The 16,737-nt window shown below is 45.4% G+C and overlaps 1 protein-coding gene across 3 annotated transcripts; it reads right to left on the bottom strand.

The window, feature by feature from the left end:
- Window positions 1-6,246: 6,246 nt before the first annotated feature.
- Window positions 6,247-15,815, bottom strand: LOC149346720 (uncharacterized). 3 transcript variants are annotated; one of them, XM_089586634.1, is made up of 4 exons: window positions 15,614-15,815; window positions 15,405-15,539; window positions 11,781-12,081; window positions 6,247-8,203 (listed from the first exon to the last, which is right to left on the bottom strand). In XM_089586634.1, exons 1-4 carry the CDS (start codon window positions 15,798-15,800, stop codon window positions 7,252-7,254), a joined length of 1,575 nt encoding a protein of 524 aa, XP_089442760.1. In that variant the 5' UTR covers window positions 15,801-15,815; the 3' UTR covers window positions 6,247-7,251. The 3 variants fall into 3 exon arrangements, with proteins under 3 accessions (XP_089442760.1, XP_089442763.1, XP_089442762.1); XM_089586637.1 differs by lacking the exons at window positions 15,405-15,539; window positions 15,614-15,815 and adding an exon at window positions 12,976-13,363; XM_089586636.1 differs by lacking the exons at window positions 15,405-15,539; window positions 15,614-15,815 and adding an exon at window positions 12,601-12,745.
- Between the last annotated feature and the right edge of the window lie 922 nt (window positions 15,816-16,737).

The raw sequence follows: 16,737 nt of genomic DNA, 5'->3' as shown, positions 1-16,737 counted from the left end.
CATTCGAGGTGCAGTATCAAGGGCCAAAGCATTTTCACTCATATCCATGTAGCACAAAGTAATCAGGGTAGCTGTGCTCCAAATGGACATTGCAAAGCCTTTTGACAGGGTGTCACATGATGTTTTTTAAGGTTACAGAGTATGTCAGCCTTGATTTTGTTCTCTAGCGGTGATGGCGTAACAGTTTTCGCACACATAAAATGGCATGCCAAAAGCGTTCCACCACATTGGTTGTAAACAAAAGGAATATACACACTATGCATGGCAGTTCCTTTGTCCATTTTCCAAAGCTACCCATTGTCTCAACTACTTCTTGCATTATTTTTACAAGACTTGAGCAAAAGTTTGGTTTCTCAGCACTAACCAAAGCATAGATCTCAGATCTCGGCATTTCCATGAATCTACACTTATAAGTCGAACAGTTCTCTCTCCATGACCTTGCTAAGAGTCTCAATTCATTCAAAGGCATGCAACAATGCTGTATGACATGTGTAGTTAAATACATTCGCAAGATATCACATATCAAAATTACAAATAATGTCAGGGATAAGCAACATATACTTGGGAATTACCTGGCCATTGAGAATGTACAGCTAGGAAGCCGGTTTAGATGATGAAGCAGCTAATTTGGAAGGCTGCTCAGAGCACCCCTGCAGTTGCTGCACAGTGTTGAAGATCAAGGACTGACACAGAAGGAAGTGTTCGATTAATACTTCTAATTAAATAACTAAACCATTTTAACATGACCCATTCCCAATTCATTTTTTTTATCCAGGTAGCTGTGTTAAAATATGAGGGAATATAAGTGGCACCAAGTAATGCTGACCAAGCTTCCCAAAAACGTTTGTAAATCTAAAATTCTGTAATCCACTTTTAAATTATTCCCATCAAAGAGTGAATTTGGCTCGGTAAACTTCAGTGGACAACTGTGAACACTGACCTTGCAAAGAGTTTGGGGAACTGCCAGTAGATAGGCCTGCCTGCAAGTTTGTGCTGTAAATATATAAAGAACACATACGTGCACCAAGTGTAAATCTCAGCCTGCATACCAAAGACCGGAAAGCCTGGAAATCAAAGGTGAAATCTCGGAGTCCCCTCCCAGTCTTGTCTCGGCACATCTTTACAGGACGAGAGATTGCAAAGCGTTTCCTTTCAAACTGTCGCGCACAACGAATGCAATGTGAACACTACAAAGATGCAATCGTTGGCTAATTACTGTTCTTTGAATGGCATGGAGGTCACAACACAACAGTCGCTGAATAAAGACAACAATCTGCCTAGTGTTCACGCTGCGATAACAGTTCCATTTTCATACGCACCTCTGCAACATGGTGTTCTGCAGCTGAAATCGTATGTTTGCTTGCATGGCATGCACAATCTGTGCTATCCAAGTAAAGTAGCAACTATCAGTCATGATTTATTTAATAGTGCTGGCAACTATTACTTGTAGGAAGTAGGCTCCCAAAAAAATTTTTCATGGAGTCATCGGTGTGAATAATATTTAGGTGCATCTTTTTGAAGAGCAGTATTCATGCCAAAATGCAAGAACTAAGTGAAGAAGGCAGACCCCCAATTCTGGCAAAATATTTTTTGGAAGAAATTGTCTTCGTCTCAGCAACACCAGTCACTTTTGAAAGTATCAATACAAGCTGTTCCCCCCAATGAGAGGGAGTTCAATAATTTGTAAATCATGGCTTATGTGACTCGAACACAACGAGGAATGAAAAAAGAAGGGCTTTGATGAAATCAAACAGGCATTGCTAAACTGAGTAAAGCAGTTTAAGTGTAGAGACATATCTAGAGCACAAAACCCCAAACATAAGGAAAACTGCTTTATTTTCTATGTCTGGGAGTGTTTTTTTTCCTGACGTGTTATGTCTCAATAAAGTAATGAACTTGCCGAAAAGCTTGCTTTACTGAAGCAGTTGAAGTGTAGGCATGCAATGCATTGTTCTCCGAGTGTCAATAAAAATGTATTCCATCCGAAGATTGTCTAGATACTACCAATAGAGCGAAACATGTTCTAGTTTTTATGTTAGAGGAACATGTAAAGTGTTCAGCTAAGCAAGGTGGGCATAGCACATCATGGTAAAGTGTGCTTGATTTGCTGTTACAACCGGTTTTCATTACAGCACTGGCATGCACATAAAATGAATGATGTGAAACTGCAGCCTATAGTTCAGCCGCCCTGCAGAGCAAAGGCTCTGATTATGAGCGATTCCACGCCTAATAAGAGCAGGGGAAGAAAAAATTGCAGGAGACACTTAAACACCCTCTTAAGGGCATGACACGATAGGGTAGTGGGTATACAACAGCTGTAGCTTACCGGTACTCACCTACGCGGCAGAAACGTGGAGACTAACAAAAAGGGTTCAGCTTAAGTTAAGGACAACGCAGTGAGCTATGGAAAGAAAGGTGCAACATTAAGAGGCCGGAAACGGGAAGAGTGAGTGAAGGAACAAACGCGTGTTAATGACATCCTAGTCGAAATCAAGAAGAACAAATGGGCTTGGGCAGGGCATGTAATGCGAAGGCAAAATAACCGGTGGTCCTCAAGGTTAACGGAGTGGATTCCAAGAGAAGGCAAGAGTAGCAGGAGGCGACAAAAAGTTAGGCGGGCGGATGAGATTAAGAAGTTTGTGGGGATACGGTGGCCGCAACTGGCGAAGGACAGGGTTAATTGGAGAGACATGGGAGAGGACTTTGCCCTGCAGTGGGTGTAGGCAGGCTGATGATGATGAGACGCACAAGGTCACTCTCTACTTTACCTTCATAATAGATCACTGGGAGTCCTTCTACCCCTCCTGGCGCAGTGGAAGCAGCAGTTAAGTGATGCGCCGCTGCCCTACGATGACAGGTGCTCCCAGCTGTGGGCATTGTGGAACCAAGGTTACTCTTCCCAAGCGACCAATCTAATTTAACTGCCACCTGCCAGAGCCATGCCCGTGACGCTCACAACACCAACAAAGCCGACACCAGATTATCTGGTGAACAGGGCCTTGAACACTCTTGCATTAAAATGTAAAATCAATTCCTCTGCAGAAGCTAGATGGTGTGCGGTTGTGGTACAACACCACATCACTTGGAATTACCAATGGGCTATTTTGGTGGTATTACTGTGTTCCAAACCTGCAGTACTTTTAGGTTACATAATCTGTTTTTTTACAACTGCCATCTTCTGTGCTTTACCAACTTGAAACTGTTCCCAAAGCTGCACTGCTAGCAAAAGGAAAGATTGCAAATTAGAGTAGCTAGACGCCATCTCAAAATGAAAGCGACTTGTGTATTAATTGCAGATGTTTTCACGCAAATCCCAGTAGCCAACTTGGGAGAAATTTAAAAGAAATATTATTCTGATTATAATGCAATCTCGAAACTGTTCAATAACAACAGCCAAGGGACATCCCAAAAGGTGCAGACGGCACACCAAAAATTGGTAGGAATTTAGTGTAGTTAAACCGAGTGTGCGAAAGCAGGTGTTCATTCTTCAACTGGAGGGGGCACTTAACCTCCGCCTTAAGGTTGTGGCATGATATTTATAGTGGGTGCACGTGTATGCTGCATTGGTCATTCTCTGCTTAAAATTCATAGATGGCGGCGAGTCTTCACATCTCTAGCAGCGCAGTGGTTAAGAGATGTGCCACTGCACTAGCAGGTGGCTTTTCTATCGCATCCCCTGGTAGGGATTGTGCAACCCATGTTGCTCTTCCCAAGCAACCTCTCGCACAACTGTCACAACACTCCTCTGAGCTAACCCGAGCTACTAGGCAACAGCACAAGATCGTACGTACGGTAACAAGACTCTTGGTCGGTGTTGGTGAGCGTATGGGTGCTTTCGCGCTAACATGCAGGAGCAGCTGAAATGTCAACATTGTTTAAGGAGCAATGCTTCAGATTCATGCGCCCAATTCAAGCAAAGCTAAGCCTTCGATATTTTAAAGGGGCTGCGAAACACTGCTTGGGGGGATACCGGCTATACTTCAGGTGGGTTCTTTATGTCACACAGATGCTGACTTAAAAAGAATTACAGGAATCGATGCACAGGAACGGGAGTTATTCAGCGAAGAAATTTCAAAATACAAGCAAACAAAACGCTGCCCTCAACTCGATTTTGGCGGGGCTTCCCACTCCTATTTCGCTCCCCCAATGACGGCACCTGGCGCAACCAATCAAAACAGCCTGCCAGAGCACATCGCGGAAGTTTGTACTCCATGGTTGCCTGCTCTCTGCAACTCGTTCTTGCTGAGACTGGCAGCGTTGTTTCCATGCTTGAGCCCCTGGTGATGTATTTTTATTTTACTTGCTTTGCAGGGCTTTTATCTAAGATGAACAAGTTGTTTTTGTTGATCTAATATAAAACACCGACAGGTGACAAAATGTGTCTCTATTTATTCGCACAATTTGCAGTATATTTACTGTTTGTCCGATCATCAAGCTCGCGCCAGGTGATGTCATATCCGCTGCTAAAAACCCGCCACTGTGTGGCGACACCATCAGAGCCATGAATTTGTTTTTGGGAGGACATTAAAAATAATAAAAAACGGAATATACGCGGTATTACCGACGCTAATGGCACCATTATAACTCACTGTATGCAATCAACAGGCAAAACAGTTAACTAAGATTGTGTTTCTGGGCCCCTTTAATGCATGCAGCCACCGTTACTGTCTTGCTGCCACTGGTGCTTCGAGCTGTCTAGCCCCAGTTTGCCCTTGTCTGCTTTGCCTACTCAACTCACACCTTTCAGTGTCTTATCTTTCTCAACAACCCGCACTGCCTTCTTGCTATATATATGTAGCCACCTTCTTCTTTGTACTCTATGACACACGCTTTGCCCAAAGGTCATTAAAACCTGGTTTCTTCTAGTGGCTCTCAAGCCTGGTGGCAAAGGTCGCTTCAGCTATCTTGAAAAGCTCGGGATAAAAAAAATTCAGAGGGCACTTAAGACTGCTTAAGTGCAGTGAAGATGAAAGCATTAGTGTGTCATCGTGAGCGCTCGACCTCGACGCAGGTTACGCACTGAGAAACAAAACGAAGACACGCCTCCGAACGGATTTCACAAATGCTGAATCCACAAATGTCCGAGTGAAACACTCGGTTTGAATACCCATCACGAGCTAGCCTCCAACCCGACTGAAAAACGTATGCTATATGGAACGAGAAATCATATGACACCACCCACAACAGTGTGCACTGAACGGTTGCGATGCAAATTTGATATGAAAACTGGTTTTTGAGGTAAGGAAATGGCACAGTAACTGTCTCAAATCTCAGTGGACACCTCAACAGTGCTTTAAAAGTAAGAGGTAAAGAGTCTGGGAAGGCATAAAGTTGAAGGCACATACGTTGTCAGTTAGAATCCCTTTCACAAGCTAGACTTCAACTTGACTATCACATGTAAGCTACATGCGACGAGATATCGTAAAACAACACCCAGAACACTGCACAACAAATGGTTGCTCACAATTTTCGTAACAATGTAGTCAAGAAAACTGGTGCCACACTGAGGACAGCCAGTAGTGGGGGTGGGGGAGGGGGTATATATACAAACAACATGTACACGATTGTCTGAAATGGCAGTGTTCAGCTTGCTGTGCGCATCCTACAGCCGCATGATGATGTCACCATATTTTTCTTGCCACCACTGGGATTTTCTGATTCATCTGCGAGTACACACCAACACACACAGGCAACTATCACAAGTGGACTCATGATAATCGCTTTATCGTGAACTTTTGCCGCTTTTTAGGCTAGGCTTGTTTACACTCCTTCTTATAACTTCCTTTCCCTTTTACACTTTGCCTAATGACAAACACATCAAATTGCTTTGGCATTCAAAAGAATCCACACTTTTTCATACCCTGCTTCCGAACATAACGCGAGGGGCATTTTGAAGCATTATTTGACGTCTGCCATGAAATTTAGAGGATTATTTGTTCTCAATTAACGGAATTTAAAATTCAGAGCCTTACCCATGATGATTTTCATGTTACTGGTACAATCAATGAGCTGCATAGCACAACTATTTTTGTGCTATTAGTGTTCCAGTCCTCACACCTCTCAGAATTTTATAAATAATGCCGGGAGCTCCATAGCCATGCCTGGCAGCCTGGCATCTATTAAATAATGCATTAAATTAAGGTAAATTTCCAAAGTTCAAGGCCCAAGAAACGATGATCCATACTCAAAGCTTCTTGGTTGTGAAGCAAGCAGCAGAAATTACATGGGCATGCATACACCCAAACATGAGAAGAACAGCTTTTTATTGAATGCATGAGCCACCACTTATGAATCATATTTTACAAGGTTAACGTAGTCTTGGCTAATAACATATCTTACAGAAAAAAAAATGCAACATGACAAGTTATGCATGACAATGGAATAGCAACACTTCAACCAAGAGCTTTGGTCCTGTCTGTTGAAAGCTTATCATGAAGGGCAACATTCCATAAAAAACAAACAGAAAAAGTAAACAACAGTAACTCACATAATGCAAAAATAAAGACGAGCCCATTTGTTTGAACATAAAAAGTGAATGACACTATACTGAGCTAGCATGACATTGCTTTGCCATTATCAACTCGGGTCCAGCAAACTCTATAAATCCCCACGTTGATATCGAAGACCAAGACTTCACATTCGCTTCTGTGCCCTTGCAGCAGAAATCCACTTAAATAATGAACAGTGAGTGACTAGGACAACAAGGGCAATCAAATGTTGCATTTAACACTGCACGTTGTTTCTGATACAGGGGCAACCTTTCACATGCTCATGCCCACTTCCCTGCCACACATGATGTGGCTTTGCCAATGTGTGCCAGGCATCCCACTACCCCCCCCCCCCATCAAGCCTTACAACAAACTTGCCTCGTGACAGGAATAGCAGATGGACTCAACACTCAAAGGCTTTTAGTCCAGCCGACTAAAGGCCCCCACTCTCAATCACGAATGCAGCCTTCAAAACCCTGAAAGTTACTTCAGTCTTGGTCTCCATTTAAAACAACGTCAAATAAAAAAAAAATACGAAAGCAGAGAGGCTTCCCGCAAAAGTAAAACAACACAAAACAGAGGTGACGAAAATACCGAAGCACAGAGGACACAGCCACGCAAAGAGGTCCCATGTTCATCAATTGAGCACAGAGTTTCTGAATGTACATTTCACTAAAAGCGCTTCCCCCCAACCCCACAAAAAGAAAACAAAAAAAGCACAACACAAAGGGCTGCCACCGATGAAGGCACTTGAGGTGAACACTTACAGCCCTCCGAGTTCTGTAAAAAGTGCCTTCAGACTGTCGACTGTTGTGACCTTTTTCACACCCAGCACCACTTCTTTCTCGCCCACGTACACATGCACTGCCAGACCCTTGTCGAGGACAACCTTCTTGCATCTGTTTTGATCGGGTGAATTATTCCAGGTCAAGTGCAGTTCGTCACCCTTCAATGCGGAGTCCCAGTGCATGTCGGGGACCACCCAGGGAAGCTCTTCTTCAATGTCTTCGAGCGTGAGCTCATATGCAACATCATCTACGCCACCCACACTTTCAGTCAACTCTGCACCATTCGCCGTCGCAACAGACGCGTCACCTCCAGCCATTCTGTTTCCGCCTTTGCCCACACCGTCATTCATCACAGCTTCCTCTGAAGTGAGATCGATATAAACTTCAGTTTTTGACTCATGCAGGTAAGTATCCGGGGAAACCACACTGGATGACACTGTTTCCGATTTTGGAGTCAAAGCTGAACTGGACTGGCCTTTGTTTCCAGCGGCTGTCGATGGCGAAGCAATGGCCACTGTCCCCCTCGACACCGTCGAGGGAGCGGACACAGGCTTCCCAACTTTAGGCTGCACTTGAGTAGGTGTGAAGAGCTTTGATGAATTTATCTTGACACGGACATGTTTGGAATTGCTGTTTGACGAAACCGAAGTCGCTATGGTAGCCTTCGCAGAGGGGACAGCGTCTTTCAGCAGGCCCAACAAGCGCTGCTGACGTTTCACAAACTTTGAGCTGTCAAAATGCCTGAAGCAGACACGCGGGCTGTTTGGGCGATTTGCGTCGAGGTCGATAGGAAGCTCCTGGGTCCAAAGCTCGCGTGACTCGTTCTCCTCGGGCAGGCGGAACAGCCACAAGCCGTCGAGGTTGCTCAGGCCCCCAGACGGGCAGTCCTTTACACAGCAGACATACCTCTCTCCTTGATCTGTGGGGCTGCACCATAAAGAAAGAGACATTCAACCACACGCTGTGAATGCACTGCAAACAAGCTGATATACGAAAGACCTAAATGCGGATTTCAACCAGACAACGTGAAGGCATCCCAAACTAACCGATTATTGAACCCATTAATTCCCATCCACTGAAAATGTGATAAAAGTTACGAACTTTCAGAACTTCCTCATTAATGACTTCTTGTTTGCAAAGATGTAAAAAACTGAGACTCATTAAGAAAAATTACTTACATATTAGTTGATTTGAGCTAATTTTTATTATATCTGAGTGCCTAAGGTCCACAAAACCTTGTACTAACACGCAGGCACATGCAGGAATTCAAGTGCAAAATTCAAAACTGCTCTATCATCTGTGAATGCAGCATTACGAACACACAAATTTTAGCCTGCTTTGCGTTAGGGCTAGCTTTTGCATTAATTTATCTTTCCGTGGGCCTCCTGCTTTTCTGGCAGCTTATACATTGGCCTTGCATTGATAAATATGCTGGAGAAGAGCGTTACTTGAACTATGCTAGCAGTTCAAGTAGATATGTAGGCAGAAATTAAAATTATTCACATTTTTGTGCTCTGTACCATATATGCAACGTCACGCGTTAATTGGTTACAGACTTAATGAAGCCAATATGTCCCAGGGATATCTGAAAAACAGTTCAGTATCTACTCCAGCAGTGCACTTGTGAGAGGAATGTCACACACAGGGACCACGGAGCATTTCTCGTGCACTGTCAAGGTACTCAATGTATTCAGCCATGGCAGTTAGTTCTGCCATGGCTGAATACATGCCATGGATGAATACATGAATACAGCCAATTAGTTCTGCCTTGAGCCAAATGCAGCCACCCTATCCCAGAAAATTCCCTAATCTCACCTGTCCACTTCCTTCCTTAAAAAAAACCCTGCTGTGTTTACCTTCTGTTGGAATCCCCTCCATTACCGTAAACCCCCATCGCTTGCATACTCCCGATGGTTATCTGCGGACATGTATCATAATGCTGGTGTGCGAGTGCATTTGAATGTGGTGCTTTCATGGCTTTGTACAGTCAGAGACAAGTCGGTAGATCGCATCCGCCGCAAACGAAGTCAATAACTCTATTATTAGCTGTTGACTGCAGGCCGCACTTGTGGAGGTGATAGTCAAAATCTTGTTCTGTAATCTGTAGTAGTGAAATTGTGTGACCGCATATAAAAATGGCTCCTATGTGCCTAAGTCACTTCCTGAGCATCCTAGAGGCTTTTGTCCCCGATAGTACATGACGTATGTGCGCGCTTGTCCATTTCATCACCTCTCATTTGAGTTGTCTGTGTAGTAGATGCTTTACAAGAAATATCATCATCAGCAGCAGCAGCAGCAGCCTAACAGCAGCAGCTGCAGGACAAAGGTGTCTCCCACTGACCTCAGACTAACCCTGACTGGGACCAGCTGTGGCCATGCTATGCCTGAAAATTTCCTAATGTTACCCGCCCACTTGACTCTGCCGCTGCCTACTATGCTTGCCCTCTCTTTGAATCCAGACCGTTATTCTATGGGGCCATGCCTAGGGTGTGGCCTGATCCCGGCAACCATTGCCCTCAAAGAACTCTCTCACCAAAAGAGGATCTGGCCACCCTGGTGTAGTACTTGGCTACTAGCTCCTCTAATGCACCAATTAGCCCCGCCCTTAGTCTCCAGTGGCTGCAGAGAAACTGACCAAGGCGGCGGTCAGATCTGCGGCGCAGCAGAGGGTGCTAAGAATCATTGGATATGGAGTAATAGACCTAATAGGCCACTAATAGACCTCTCCCGGCCTACGTCATCAGTGCATACGTTTCTGGTCCGATGGGCAAAACATGCACCATAGCGATGAGGCCTTCATGAAGTGAAGAAAGGCTGTGAGGCGCCTGGGCACAAAGGCGGTGGAGAAGCGGTAGACACCAGAAAAATCAGTTCAGAACCGAAGGTCGACGATTTTGCCCATCGGTCCACACATTTTCGACATCACACTGTTTACAACAGGGAGAGGTCTACTGTTACTGCTGCACAGGCAGGCATACTTTTGTCACAAATATCCTTTAGGAAATATTTACCCCTGTCGTACGGGCATCATGGAGGCCTTTGAATTGATAGTCTATGAGCTCAACGCACTGCTACACGGGCAGCTGCAATGGCCACATAGTCACAAGACCATAAGGCGTAGTGCGTCACTGGAGTGGTCAATGGAGTAGTCTGGAACTCTATCGAGATTATGAGAGCCTTCGAGCAGCGGCAGCATGCACTCTTGGATGTGGAGCACTTCCAGCTATGCACTAATGAATAAAATCAGACCATTGTAATCACTAAAAAATTACAGAACTTCAAAATATACAACTAGTTTTGCAAAGAAAAAAAAGACAGGCCAGCAACAAAACACTGCAGCAAGCGTAATATCGTTTCCAGTGATACAAAAACCAACACCAACTTTCTCAAAAAGTGCATGAAAGCTACTACAGCTTAACCACATCCATCGATATTCATTTCAAGGCTATTTATTTTTGCTGTAATGAATAAAGCATTTTGTTTTTATCCTTTTCAGGTTAAACTTGCAAGCTGATTGCTTTCATGACTGCAAAATTATTGGCAGTGGCGCTGCAATCGGCTGATATGAAATTATATAATCTCCCGACAGCAGTAAGTTTGCTACATTGTTAAGTTCAATCGCAAGTGAGAATTTCTAAGGCCCTCCATTTAATAGCCATTTTGATGTGCTCGTGTACCAGGGGTATCACAGTACAAATTTAATACATAAATTAGTATAAAAAGAAACAAAACATAAAAAGAGTGCTAACATATTCAAGTTAAGGTGACAGACACTGTCATTCACAAGATAAAGACAACCGCGGGGTATGCTTATCCAAGTGGCAACAGTGGTATCACATTCTTACTTTGTCAAATGGCTAGTCACACACATCTTGCATTAAAAAAAGCAAAACAATAAAATGTTTCTAAGGCTTTTGATGCAGACTGACACATGGGCAGCCAAGTACTATAACCACTCGGCCACCGCGGAACGCTCTCAATATGAAAACAATCTCGAAACAGACTCAACAACGCCCTACTCCTCCTGTCCGACCATGACCACACCCTGACTGTGGTCAGGGCTGACCGATAGGAGCGGGCTTTTAGACTGTTTTCATATTGAGAGTGTTCAATAATTTGGCCACTACAAGCAGATACAAAGATAATCCATGGAAATTCCAAAAGCACTTACATGAACTATCAATCCACGATTTATTAATATCATTGGTATCTTGAGTGTTTTGATTTGGCTGAACCAAGCAGGTGGCCTCTATCACGATGAGTACCACCAAAACACTAACCTTTCACAGCCTTTACAGTATTGGCACGAATGACATTACAATTAGGTTACGTTCGAATGCAGAAAATACAAAGTTATAGTGAAGTCAATTTTACTTTATGCACACAAAAAATAAAAAGCATGCCTAGAGATACTAAGATCAATTTTCTGCAAACAAATACATGACATAAAAATGCTTTTAGTGCCTCTTAAAGTTGCACTAGCTTTGTATTTCAAATAACTCACGTGTGTTGCATGATGTCTAGACCAGTAATATTGAAGCCTGGCTTCAAAACAGTGAATATGGTTCCACTAGGCACAGTAGGCGGCACCTTCGGCTTAGGCACATCAGGAGTCTTTTTTGCTGACTGCACCGAGTCATTAGAACTGTCTGAAAATTCAGTAGGCCGCAGTCTCTTTGTTGCAACACGAGGAACTTTTGGAGTCGCGTCAGGATCCAGCTCAAAGTCTGGGTCATCTGGGTCATCATCCGGGTCAGAGAAGTCACTCAGGATTTCACTGATTGCATCTTGTGACAGCCGCCTCACTGCAATCAAGAAAATGTGCATAGATAATCACCACTGGCGTCTCCAAAGTTGTTTTCAGAGATATGAGAAAGAAGAAGCGATGTATATAAAATGGGTCATAAATTAGGGGAAGAATTTGACATTTGGCGCAGTTGACCACATTTCAAAAAGAGAGGCTTTAGCTTATATATGTGCAAGTTTAACACGTTCCAGTGTAATGCACATTTTTGAAGCAATCCGCTCAAGGCAGATCGACAATCACGGTGACTGCGCCAAGTAACGCATTCAAAAACGCAAACTCAAAATTACGCCGCAAATAACACACTTTGAATAGAGTATTGTACAAATTCCACTTCTGAATGGGTTGTGCAGTGCACTTTCGCGCTTAAAATTTGTTGACATAGCTAGCATACGCGGTCGGAAGCCATGTAGTACAACGTTAACAAAATTATACTTCATAATAAACTCGCCTTCTTCGTAAACGCGTATTAATTTCGCAGAATTAAATGCGGGAATAAATAAAAAGCAAAACGTAGCACCACTATCGAGCGTTGCTGCCGCGTTCACGCAGGGCATATGCGGTTTGCATCATAAACGATCTCGTATATTAAGTACCGCCAGAGTCCTTGTAATACCGCACGCATGCAAAGAAGACTCGATCGAAGTTTGTCCTTATGCAATTTGAGAGTGCTGAACCCTCATCAAGCGTCACGTTGATGTGCGTCAAGTGTTCACATGAGGCTATCTATATTCAAGGCCTACAAGCCGATATCGCGGCATCGGAACGCCTAAAGGCCTACATGGCGCGCGTAGTACAACAGTTTTAACACTCGCGTCCAAGCGTCCTCTATCAGTGTTTCCGCCGAGCAAGCTTTCGCGCGAGCGATAGTTGTTTGTAAAGGACTATTGCATACCGCACTTCCGGTGTGGCCTTGAAGATGCCATCAGGAACCGCAGGACCCAGATACGCAAAGCACAGCACAAACAGAAGACACAAAACGAACGCACACACGCTCGACAAACGCTGACCGCCGACGCCGTACAGCCGGTTCAGCTTTGACCAGCGAACCTCAAATAGTCTATAATTGGATGTTAAGACTAAACCCTGCCTTTGCAGAACAGCGAGCTAGTTAACAAGAATCATCAGCAAACTAGACAAGTCGGTCCATGGCACAGTCACGGCACAGTACACACTAGCATAACCGTAACGGCGAACGCCGGTTCGGTACGAAGACGATGAACAAGGTAGGATTACTTGTTCTTGCGTGTGCCCTACGTACTAGAGCAGGGAATCCGAGACATGTTCTAACAACGTAGCGCAGTGTAGAAAGAATAGAAGGCGCTGCGAGCGAATTGCAGGCGCTGCACTCGAGCAGGTTACCATTTCCAGTCGGTGCTGCTGTTTCGGTCATTAAGTGGTTGCAGCCCCTCATTCGTTCTGTGATAACGTAAACAGACGTGATAGCGTTCTTTACCAGTAAATCGGCGTCGTTTCTACCGACGACTACAGCTTCGATTCGTCACTCTAACTTTGCGTCTGTTCCACGATGCCCTCATTCCTTGCTTGTTTGCCACCACGCTTTAGTAGCAAAAGAAAAAAAAAAAGAAAATTGACGTTGTCCCGGCCTGTGCCGACACGTCGGTGGAACGTACTGCTTATCGTTTTAACCAGTTCCTAGAACGAAAGAAAAATTTGACAAAAGCCTTGTCAGTTACTGCGACGTCCGTCCCCTTAACACTGCTGTTGGCCGCACAGGACGTGCGGAAGGTCAGTGCCCGAAGCGCGTGTGACAACGGTCCTCAATATTTAGGGCCATTGCAGGTGAGCTCCTTCTATGGAAACCGTGAAAAGTTTATTTAGGGGCTTTATGAAAACCTATATGAAGGGCTGTGATCGTCGCGAGCGTTCCCCGAGACGCGAGCCAGTTCAATACACTTCGGTCGCAGCGCCACCTTAGTACACTCAACGCATTTTGTTGAACCAAAAACATGGCCTCAACTAGCCTCGATACACGCACCGCGCCTGCAACTTACCCCACTAAGCCCTCTTCAATACATCATTTCGAGCTTTCATGCCGCCCGCGCCCTCTATATCCACGCCATGCCAACCAATGTGACGCTGCCAACTACAGTCTGTACCTGCACGCATATGGCATAACCACGGCCGCAGCAACCATGACATGACTTCCTTGTTAAATGTGGCTAGAATCCTTATCGTTCGTCGCCGCCATGGTCGACGCACTGCTAGCACTACCACCACTGGCAAGCCCAGTGCGCAAGCCGCGCTTTCCGGCTGTGAGACTCTGAGTTGTGTCCATCCATGATTGTGACAGAGGCGTTGGCTGTGGCCATGCTTGATCATCTGGCGAGTGGGGCTGTTGACCGGCGCCGCGTTGTTACCATTCAAGCGAGCTGTAATCAGGCACTTCGTACGGTGACGTCGCATTGAAGCCGTTGAAGCTTCGACTTAGCGCGCATCGCTCCTCGCCAGCCACACTGCATCTCAGGAGTGCATAGGGGCGAAGCAACGGCGCCGGCGGCGCTACAAAAATGCCGCTTCGCGCGCTTCGCGCCGCCTCCGGCAGACGCAATTGAAAGACGCTGCAGTTGTCCGTACTCCTCAAGTAAGATTGAGAGGCGTAATTTATTGTTTTGACTGTGCTTCGCATCTAGGGAGGGACAGCGCCTTTACTGCCAATCCACTCGATCCGGTGAAGCTTCGACAGCGACGGCGGGTCAAAATGGAAGTCGAAGCGGCTGGTGATGGAGCGTTCATGAAATTGCGCGCACTTGCGTCGTAGGATGCGTGCGTGCAGTTCACGTCTTTGTCGAGCCCCTTGAAGCAGTTATGCCGCTTAAAAACGCGTCGTTGAAGTTGAAGCCTCTTTTAATGCTGCAGAATGCGTATGCTTCGGCATCACGTACCATGCATAGAGGAATTAGGTGAGTGATACCGCGCGAGTCGCAAACAAGTGCGCCATATGCAGAGCTCCAACAATATATTCCGAAAAACAGTTTGGTTCCATAAAGGTGCGCTGGCATTGTGGGTATACCTGTTTTATGCAGCATATCAATCATTTGCTCGTAACTGCAGTAATGCATGCAGTCACTGAGTTATACATGACTGAGCTTTCAAGTTCAAATTGAAACCATAATACAAGGTCGGAGAACGAAATAAAAATTGGGCATCTCGTTTTCGGTCGTTCGTTGCATTGCTTTAGCGTAATGTTATTGGCTACGTCTGCCACTAACCTCGTCCTACAACCCTGAGCACATCATTGTTACTGTGCACATGCACAGCTCCGCTATGCAGAACATTAATTAATGAGACCAAAACACGAACCTTCAACATCCTCAGTCGGCTTGCGCTTTTCCTTTGGCATTCTACGCGGCATGTCGAGAACACCAACGGGAATCTTTCGTGACGGCACCACGCCGGTCTTCAAACGTGGTCGACGTCGCAGCTGAGGATTCAGATCTTTAATAAACGAATAAAAAAATGTTATCACGAAAACTCCGGACCGCGAACGTAATTGACGACTAATTACTCACCCGGGCGACTCCAAAAGTAATCTTCTTTCTTGAAGTGCTCGCTGCATACGAACATGTTATCACTCACTTCTTTACTGATCCGCAGCTTCAAGGCCCACAGTGCTTTCAGTTTTTCGTTCATGGGGAACCTGTGCAGGCTTATTACACCATCCACTGCGCGATTTGTACACTGAGGGACACTACACATGCGATTGCTGTTCCATTTTCGCGACAGCATATCCGCGTCCATTTTCGCGTCCGCAGGCTGCCTGCAATATGAGATCACCGCTAGGTTGGTTCGAAGAAAATCCGCGATGTGGAGCCACCATCGCTAGAAGGTGTGATGAGAGCACAATGTGGCTACTACTTCGTACCTGGGATTGATTGACTGGAAAAAGTTTTATTTCCATCAGAAAAGAATTTGCTCCCCGGCCCCGGCACGCAGGCCTGGAGACGGGGAGTTGCGTGTCCGCGGTTAGAGGCTGGCTGGCAATCCTTGACTGGTAGCGGCCTCTTCCGCCAAATGAATGGTGGTGCGCTGGAGCTCAGGGTCCGGGCTTTTATCCCCGCAGAGGGTAGCAGAAGAAACAGCCGCTATGCTGGCTCCATACCCAAACGAAGCGACCTAGGAGGGCTTCTTAGCAATGTCTCCCAGACTTCTCTACTATCAATATCTTTGCCCGCCCCGGGAGAATTTGGGCTTGGAAGCCCAGCGACTTCTAAGGGCGCTCTACGCTCTTGGAAGGTGGCCATTTTCACATATATATACATTATTAAAACAAGGAATTCTCATGGTTGGGAATTTTTTCTTCACTTAGGACAGCCAGGAAAAACGATAGAAGGAAAGGCTAACTGGCTCGAGACGACGGCGTACTGCCCTTGATGCTCCTGTGGAGATGGTGAGGACGCCGAGGCTGGTAGAATCCAGCGCCCTTGTAGGGTACCACCAGGACATCCTAGACGCTGCGCCGTAATAAAGTTTTTTTCTCTCGGCAATTAAAGATGACTCCCTCTTTTCTCTCAATTCATACACCGAAGCAAGCCAGAAAAAAAAATTGGCGGGGGCTTAGCTTTGGTTAAGTCTGCTAGGTTGCGAAAGCAAAAGCGCAGCGCCTCCAACTGAAGGAACGCAGTGCGCCGCGTCT

The sequence above is a fragment of the Amblyomma mixtum genome, chromosome 4 (genome assembly GCF_055824585.1).
Source record: "Amblyomma mixtum isolate Tamu chromosome 4, ASM5582458v1, whole genome shotgun sequence".
NCBI lineage: Eukaryota > Metazoa > Arthropoda > Arachnida > Ixodida > Ixodidae > Amblyomma > Amblyomma mixtum.
The sequence above is the reverse complement of the archived record's forward strand: the minus strand, read 5'-3'. Positions and strand labels throughout refer to the sequence as shown.

Excerpts from the sequence above, each read along its gene's own strand:
- LOC149346720 (XM_089586634.1), bottom strand. The coding sequence starts at position 15,800 with ATGTGTAGTGTCCCTCAGTGTACAAATCGCGCAGTGGATGGTGTAATA. Across the intron at positions 12,082-15,404 it reads GCCGACTGAGGATGTTGAAG|TGAGGCGGCTGTCACAAGAT; the intron begins GTTCGTGTTTTG and ends TCTTGATTGCAG. Across the intron at positions 8,204-11,780 it reads CTAGACATCATGCAACACAC|CCCCACAGATCAAGGAGAGA; the intron begins GTGAGTTATTTG and ends TTTATGGTGCAG.